This window comes from Notechis scutatus, chromosome 3 (genome assembly GCF_049901735.1).
Source record: "Notechis scutatus isolate UNSWTSFEM ecotype Mainland chromosome 3, rNotScu1.2, whole genome shotgun sequence".
Taxonomy (NCBI): Eukaryota; Metazoa; Chordata; class Lepidosauria; order Squamata; family Elapidae; genus Notechis; species Notechis scutatus.
Genome location: NC_142011.1, coordinates 19,647,424 through 19,656,410, shown reverse-complemented (window position 1 = coordinate 19,656,410; position 8,987 = coordinate 19,647,424). Strand labels below are relative to the sequence as shown.

General features: G+C 40.7%; 1 protein-coding gene across 1 annotated transcript in view; it reads right to left on the bottom strand.

Moving 5' to 3' along the window:
* Positions 1–240: 240 nt before the first annotated feature.
* ZNF217 (zinc finger protein 217) overlaps positions 241–8,987 on the bottom strand; it is a 30,750-nt gene continuing 22,003 nt past the window's right edge. The window contains exons 4-6 of the mRNA XM_026664961.2: positions 6,500–7,963; positions 4,757–4,883; positions 241–1,619 (exon numbers count right to left, since the gene is read on the bottom strand). Of these exons, the coding sequence (XP_026520746.1) occupies positions 4,774–4,883; positions 6,500–7,963 (1,574 nt within the window). The 3' untranslated portion in view covers positions 241–1,619; positions 4,757–4,773. The remainder of the gene's footprint in view (positions 1,620–4,756; positions 4,884–6,499; positions 7,964–8,987) is intronic.

Here is an 8,987-nt window from a genome sequence, read left to right as displayed (position 1 = left end):
ATTTTTGAAACCATTTTTGTTCTGGAAACTTGGGTATGTCAAACAGAAAATAAACATTTAAGCTGTTGTTATAAAGGCTTTTACAAAATGCTTGGAACAGCCAGCTTCAACATGTACAATTCATTTTTTTCAGCCAGCAAACCATTTTCCTATTCAATTTTCAGTCCTGTGCAGTTGGAAACAAAAAAGAAACCTCTAGGGTTTAAAAACAAAATAAAAACAAAACAAACCATCTTTCTCCATTAAATTTATAATTCAACTTTGGGCTGAACTACTTACAAAGTGTGGACAGACGAAAATTACCTCACAAGACCCCTTATACACACAACTTTGATTTTGGCAAACAATGCTAGGCATATGCCCCGATTTTTCAAATGAGACCCAAGCAGTACATGTAGCTTATATGGAGAAGTATGGCTGCAGAATCTCTTTAAGGGACCACAAGTCTCCAATTCAAGGGAACTCCTGCGTGCATCACAATGTATCTAAAATTTTATCCTGACCCAAAGCAAACAATCTTTGAGATGGGGACAAGGAGTGAAGAAAAGCATGGCAACCTGTGAGAATCTTCCATCTATGAAGCCACGTGAAGGAGGCAGATTGAACCTTCAGTTTGTCAAGTAAATATGAAAGAGTTGCTATATCCATAAATATATATATATATATATGAATTAGTATAATTGGCATTGGTATTTGAGAGGAATGTTACCTTCCCTCTTAGGCATATGTACACAATCTATTTACATCTATACATTTTTTTGCAAAATGATTCATATGTAGAGGTGAAAATGGTATTTTAAGAAAAGAAAAAGGGGTGAACTGAAGTACCCAGAAGGAATAGTTAGAAACATTCTGTGTTCATTGTAAGAGAGGAATTATGTCTTTATGTCAAAGGTCTGACTAACTTTAATCTCTATACTAGGGGTCTCCAACCTTGGTAAATTGTGGACTTCAACTTCAGAATTCTGGGACTTGAAGTCCACAAGTCTTAAAGTTGCCTAGTTGGAGACCCTACACTATCCAAGAGTGCAATCAATCAATTCCATTCCCTTATGGAAGTGATGTTAAAAGAAAAACAAAACAAGATTCAATTTGAGAAAATATGATGTCTTCAAAGACAGTAGGGTCTTGCTTGGTGCTAAATGTTCCTGATATAATCTGACGGGCAATAATTGTGCTTAAAATGAATGTAAGTAGTACATGGGGGGTTCATTTTGAAAATTATTTTTAAAGAAAAAAAACAAAACCTGAAAATATTTAGGCAAAAAAATCATCTCTGTATTTCAATGTACAGCTTTACCTGAGATGCAAGGACTGCACACAATATCAGCAGCACTCACATATGCAAAAATATATTTAAGTTGAATATTTGGTCAAGGTAATTCTAAGAAAAAAATAATAATATTCAAGATTGGGAAACGATACACACACTTAGACAACACTGTCTTGGACAACAGCGTTTACATTGCTTCATCCAAACAGGATCAAATCTTCCGTTACACAACTGTAGTGTTTTTCCTCTGTGCACAGTAAAATCACAGCTTAGTTTGTTAGCTTTCGTCATTCTATCATTCTCAAGAGATGAACTGTAAGGGGATTCAAAGCCTGTGTCTTCATACCTGGAATACAGAGGGGAAAAAGTGTTTTCAATTGACTCACAACAGATGCATAAACAGTATTTTTAGCATTGTTTCTAGATATTGTAAAGGGATTGATCTTTCTAAAGATTGACTACAAAAAGCAGGAAATATGGTATTGAAGTTTAGGTAAAAACATGACTGGGGTCAGATTTCATTTTACGTAATTTAAGGTTGCAATGGAAGATGGCCTTTGGAAACTATGATGTGTCGGTTGTAAAGTAACAATATTTTCCAACAGGACCTGGTGGAGCCCTGAAATCAAGTCTGAGTTCTAGTTACAAAACTTCAGAGCCATCTTAGGAAAAAATATGATTACTTTATGGTGAAACCAAAGACATGAATCATACATAGTCTGAAAACTTAGAATGCATAACATTTCTGGTAAGCAACCCCCCCAAATTTTCAGATATTATCACATCACCACCTTCATAGGGCCGAAATGTAAACACACGTGCCAGAAGTGGCATGCAGAGCCATTTCTGCCGCCAAGCAAACTGTCGCCCGGAACAAATCCACTGTGCATGTGGGTCTGCCTCCCACCAGCTGGCTGATTGTCGGATATCTGCTGTGCATGCGCGGGGGTGGGGGATGCCACGCACGCTTTGCATTATGGGAGGAGGCACGTATGCGTGCATGTACTTTCGGCACACGACAACGAAAAGGTTAGCCATCACTGCTATAGGGTGTATGTGTAGAAAGGTCCCTCTAAAGACATTTATCGCCTCAGAACAGGTAACATGGGCATCCCCCTTAAATACTACCGTCCATTAGGATCTTCCTCTTGAAGTTAGGCAGACTTCTACTAACACTAAAGACCTGGCTTTTTCTCCAAGTACTAGGATAGGGTGAAGTGGACAAAGATTTAATGTTGGACTTAGCTGTGGTGCCAGGCTTGTAATGTTTATGGTTTTAATAGATATATATGTAGAACCTCTGGCCACGAACACTTCTGACCATGACTAAATCGGGTTCCGACCAAAAAATTCACAACATTTTTGAATCTGGTCTCGAACACATACACGGGTGGTGATCAAACACGGCCACAGCCCATTTCCCTTTCTGCGCCAATTTTTTTTCTTTTTTGTAGGTGCATGCTCAGTCAGTCTCGCTTCCAGTCATGACCAAATTGGGTTGCAACCGAAGTTACGGAACGAATTATGGTCGTGACCAGAGGTTCTACTGTATGTTGTTTTATTCCAAGTGTTGTTTTAACTGTTGGTTGGCAGCTCCCCAGAGTTTGATATCAGATGGGCAGCCATATAAATGTTTTAAATAAATAAATCAGCATCGTTGCTCTTTCTTTTGCTATAGTCATATACTGCAAATCAAATGCTGTTTGATACTTTAAAATAATCTTTGCCAGGATTTATCAAAGTGTGTCCTGTAGTTTGGAAAAAGCAAACCAGTGAAGGCAGGGCCAAATGACAGATCTCATCACTGGAAAATCTAAGCCAACATCCTGAAACTAATCTGTTTCAAAGAGTCCAGCCCTCTATACTCCAGAACAGTATGGTGTGTTAAACTGTGTTCTCTTTCATGAAAATTTGCTTATTCTTAAAGATAGCAATCCGATTAGCCCAGAATTACACTTTGACTTCTTGAGCACCTCTTATCTATTTTGGCTATCTGGCAGCAGAACAACAACCTTGGGAGAAAAGATTTTAGCTCAATGCTCTTTAAGGCTGCTCCTTCAGTGAAGCCAATTTGATCTGAGCAGAAGTCGAATTTAGATTCTGCCTTTCTCTCCCAGTAAGATATACTGATGAACCAGCTTCTCAGTAGAACAAGCATTAGATAGTGATGGATACTTGGAATTGTAATTCAGCAATATTTTCCTACCTAATATAAAGTGAAAGCACAGTAATTTTCTGGAAAGGTTATTTTTACTTGCATGTAATGCTTTTTTAATAATTTGAGCACTTTTTAACACATATTGTACTTATTCCTCTAACATTTTCCAAACTGAAGGCATAGAAATTCTGTATCCCCCAATTCAATCTTGAAAAGGGGCATTGGCTTATCTAATATGCACTTTCTCAGCATGTCGATGGAGAATCCACACTCGGTTCAGTTTCTGAGGAGAAAGGAATTGTGATCTGAGAAGAGGCTCTACATCTGCTTGCCATTGGCGAAGCCAAAGCAGTTGGCATGATGTAATGGTGGAAGCGAGAGCCCTAGAGGAAAACCGAGCCTCATGCAAGGTGGCATCAGCCATAAATTCAGCCGCAGCCACCAGTTTATTGATGTCTTGATGAAGCCGGATTTCCTCAGGTGGCATTGTTTGCAACTGATGAAGCCAGAACAAGGAAGTCCTAGTAAAAAAGGAAGCGGCCATCTCCTGTTTGATGGCCCAAGCATTGGCCTGATGTGTTCTGCGGAAGTTCAGTTCTGCCCTCCTGTCCTCAGCCTTCAGGGTCTCTGCTACGTCTCCAGACACGGTGGCGGCAGATGTAAGGGCTGCCAATGGTTCGTCCACTGAAGAAATTTGTACAGCCTCTTTCTTCTCAGATCGCAATTCCTTTCTCCTCAGAAACTGAGCCGAGCGTGGATTCTCCAATTGGCATGCTGGAGAATGGCTATTTTTGAGATATTTCAAAGGTTACTGCCAAAATCTGATTTTTAAAATGCCAATACAGGAAATGTGTTAAAATGTATGATCTTATTAACTGCATTAATTTATTATTTCATTAACTTTAAGTAAAATCACATTTACTTTTGTCTTTGCTCACCCGTACTTTGGAATATGGTTTTAGAACACTACTTGGAATAATCTAGGGTAATTTAATGATTCCGCAAAATTACACTCACTTTAAACTGGACAATTTACCAAAACCTTTAATTTTCCAGATGTTTGGGGACACGATTGTTCAGAGAATTGGATGTCTTGACACATCCAGAGACCATAGAGTTAAAGAAAATTCTTCTACAGTAAAGAGGAGAAGCGTGACACTTTCCAAGTGCTCCTGAACTATAGCTCCCAGAGAACCCAGTCAGCATGACTATAGTAAAAAAATGATGGGTGCTACAATTCAGCAAGACATAGTGACTTATAGGTTTTTCATCTGATAGCAACAAAAACGTAAAATATGTGTATTTGTGTATGACATGCGCCTTACCATCTGTTGCAGCTAAATCATGTTTTCTTATCATTCAGGCGGCTGTGGGTATTGCCAATAAAGCTCTCGTAACTTCGCTTTTGCAGCAAGGTATTAGATAGGTGTTGATATGACACTTGTTTTTTCCCTAGTAACAAACATTACAACACACGAACAAAGGATTACAAATTAAGACAGGACTATTCAGTGCACAAAACCTACCATATTTTTTGGAGTATTGTTAGGAATAACCATAGTTACCTAACGTTGTTTGGGTAAATAATATATAAACCATGATAGCAAAGTTTAAATGTGTTTTTCACTTTAAACTCTAAATCAGTGATCCCCAACCTTTTTGACGCCGCGGCCCGGTACCGGCATCAGCTGGGCACCGCCATCTTTTTTTGATGAAAACGTGCTTCCGGTGAGCTTTCTACCCGGAAAAGCTCACCGGAAGCACTTTTTCATCAAAAAAAGATGGCGGCGCCCAGCAAGCCAGCGGCCCGGTAGGAGTTGTTCCGCGGCCCGGTGGTTGGGGACCCCTGCTCTAAATGATATAATTTGGGTGCGGTTGAGAAACTGCCATAAGAGGGAGCTAGAGAACCTGGATTGCTACTGGATTGATGGTTGATTGTTCTGTGTGTTCCCTGTTGCTGACGTCGAAGGAGGAAAGAGTTTTGAATGCTGCATATCTAATCTACTGCGAGAAGATATTTACTGGACTGATTTATGGATTGACATTGTTAAGTTAACTGACCTTTTTTTTTCGACACTGGATTTTTGCAATTGAACAATCTCCGGACTGAACTGACTGAACATTAGTGAATGATATTTGGACTGTTTGACCCTGCTAAACTCTTAATGGAATAAACTATTCAACTAAGACAGTGTATCCGTTTTTACTGAGTATGTAAACTAAAAAACGCTTTCTCTCATATTCGCCTGAATGCCTGACTGCTGTGCACATTCTGCTAGGGTATATCCCTAACAAGTATAAAACACACTTTTTCCACCCCCAAAAGCGGGTGGAAATGTCTGTGCATCTTATATGGCGAATGTTGCCGAAGCCCCAACTACCCCCACCCTTTGGCCTCTGCCTCCCAGCGATTTGCCTCCTTGCAGCAAACAGCCAGTTTCAGTTTCAGCAGAGCCTGATTAGCACAAGTGGCTGATTGTCGGTAAGATCTGTCTCCCGACAATCAGCTGTTTCAGGCTGCAGGGATTGCCATTGCCTATTGCTGCCTCCGTGTGTCCCATTTTTGGCCTCTGCATCCCGTTATTTGCCTCTGTATGCCTCATTTTCGGCCTCCACAAGCCCCATTTTCTGCCCATTCCGGTCTCCGCCGCCCGCAACGGGTGGAGAATGGGGCACACAGAGGCCAAAACGGGATGTGGAGGCCAAAAATGGGGTGTGCAGAGGTGGCAATAGGCTATGGCAATCCCTGCAGCCTGAATCAGCGGATCGTTGGAAGGCAGATCCTACCGACAATCAGCCGCTTGTGCTAATCAGGCTGCGCTGAAACTGAAATTGAAAACAGGCTGTTTGGTGCAAGGAGGCAGAGGCAGATTTTTTTTCTTGTTTTCCTCCCCAAAAGCTAGGTGTGTCTTATACTTCGGAGCACCTTGTACTCTGAAAAATACGGTATGTCCCATGGCTACTGCAATGGCCGTAAAAGATTATGATTTCATTTGGCAAGTGTTCTCTGTTTTAAAGAATGTCTTATTTTTCCATCATTTATTGCTGAAAACTAAGGATGTACATACCTTCTTTTGAAGAGCTGGGAACATGGCTGCTACTCGATCCACGGGAACTGGCAAATGCTCCTGGGCTGTATGTTTCATATGGTTTTAGAACAGTCATTGGATTTACAGCATCTCTGTCGGAGCTCATGAGCCCTTGTTTGAAAAGCAGGAGAGAGGCATGCTTGGTGTGTGAACATTCCTGAGGGAGAAGACCTGAATATTTGCCTGAAAGAGGTAATCTAGCAGTTTCACTCTCTGTCCGATGTCGAGCAGAGTCGATCTGTTCCAGAGCAAAGAGATTAGGCCTAAGTCTTTTAGAAGGCAGTCCTTCAAATCCCACATATCTATTCCCGGCGGATTTGTTATTGAAAAACTCTACTTCTCGACTAGCTTTGTTCTCCATAGAGCTATTGATGTTGCTATTGCCTGTCCCTAACTGAGAAGCCAAAAGTCTTGATTTCCCTTTATCTTGCCCTGAAGAGCGACCAGGGCTCTGGTGCATTTCCTGTCTACAGTTATTAATCGGAACGCCGATCATTTGAGGTTTGCACGATTTCAAGTTGCTTAGGGCCCAGCCGCTGGAGTTTTGTCCTGAGAGAATGGGTTCTTTGCCCTTTGGGGTGGGACATGGCCTCGCCTTCTCCACAGGCAGAGATTTTGACTGAGCGAGCAAGGAAGGTTTGATTTTCCCAGAATTAAGAGGCAGTGGTGGCACATCCTTGCCCAAAAGACAGGGTGGGCAGCCTGTACGTCTGGCTTTATGAGCGGCCTTATTTCTAATGCTATTTTTTGTCGCTGCATTGAGGTTATTAGTGGACTTATGCATCAACCGTTGATGCATGATGAGAACTTCTGGATATAACGTCCGGAAAGTACAAAAGGGACAGGTGCTGGTTGCTAAGGAACACCGAGGATGAAGAATTACTGGAGCATCCTGAGAAGAGGCGGTAGATAAATTTAAGGGCTTTTCTTGAACTGTTAATCTGCATTTTGAGTTTTCTGTAATGTCGCTCAAGTCTGCCTTCGTTCTTCCAGCATAAAACACATTTTTTGTTAACTCAGAGTTCTTTTTTTCAGTTCTATTAACAAGAATGTTTGCCTGATGTTCCACTGTGTTTTTTTCACGTTTTAACGCGCCCTCTTTCAAGCCATCACAGTCAGAGTCTTTGCTCCTGTCCTGAGTTATACTTTTTGGCGCACTGTGAAAAGGGTAAAACTCTTCTTTCTGCTGTTTTACAGGTGGGGCTACTCCTTTGGCATCTTTGGCGTCTTCAAGGAGCCTTTTCAGGTTTTTGGTTTCTGGAGCATGACCGCTTACTGACAAGAAGCCTGTCTCCTGGAAAGGCAATAACCCTTTACTGTCATTTTTCAGATCTGGTGAAGCTTCTGTATGCTTGTCCTTGTGATGTCTCTCTAAATGGTAGCGCAGAGAGGTTTTCTGCGCTGCCGCATACTCACAAAATTCACATTTGTATGGTTTTTCACCTGCAAAAATAATGAGCCAAAAGTCAGAAAACTCCCACTTCCTTCTTTTAATTCACCAGAAAACAAAAACGAGTACTGTGCATTTTCTTTGCTGCTACTAAACATCTTAGAACAACAAATATTTTTGTCAGAATAATGGTTTCATTAATTGCACTAACTGGTATTTGGCTTTGATTTCATTTTTAGAAATTAAAAGGGATGGTTTGCTTAGCGCAGACAGAGAAAAAGTAAGGACAAGTTATATTGCATGTGATGCCAAAAGCCTTTAATTCTTCTTCTGTCTTTATACTCATGTAGGACTCATTGTTAGCCTGCCTGCGGCTTTTTCCAGCATTGAACTGCAAATCCTTAATATTTACCTTGTTCAGTCTCCTGGAGATACAAGGCATGTTTCAAGACCTTCAGGCCTCCCAATTGCTAATCACAGCAATTTGCAGAGTAATTCGTTTATTTGTCGAATTCATAGCCTTATTTTACTCCAGAAGCTAAAGTTGGCGTGAACAGTACTCACTCTTTCCTTTACTTCCCCCCATATCACCCAACCAGTAAGACAGGTTTGGTTGAAACAAACACAAATACTGACTGGTGTGTGTGTGTGTGTGTGTGTGTGTGTGTGTGTGTGTGTGTGTGTGTAAAAGAGGTGAGGTGGGGAAAGTTAAGAAACATGCCAACATTCTTAATATCAGAAGTAATGGAAGTCTTTGCTCCCAACACTGATTAAAATCCTAACAACTGCAGGCTATAAAGTGAGATTAGCAAATAACAGGAACCTTAATATTGCTGTTTTAAAATCTCTGCTAAAAAGCTAACTCTTGTATTCAAAACCAAAAAATAAATAAAAAATCCTTTGATAGTCAAGAGCCTTTCCAGATTTTTAAAGTCTCACAATTTTGGGATTTATAGCAGGATAGGATAGAAAGGAGACAACAGCCAATCATTTTTGTCACATTATCCAGAAGCCTACACGGACAGCAGTCTGATCTCCTCAATAACTCTAGGGAGGTTTTATCTAGCTTTTTTTTAT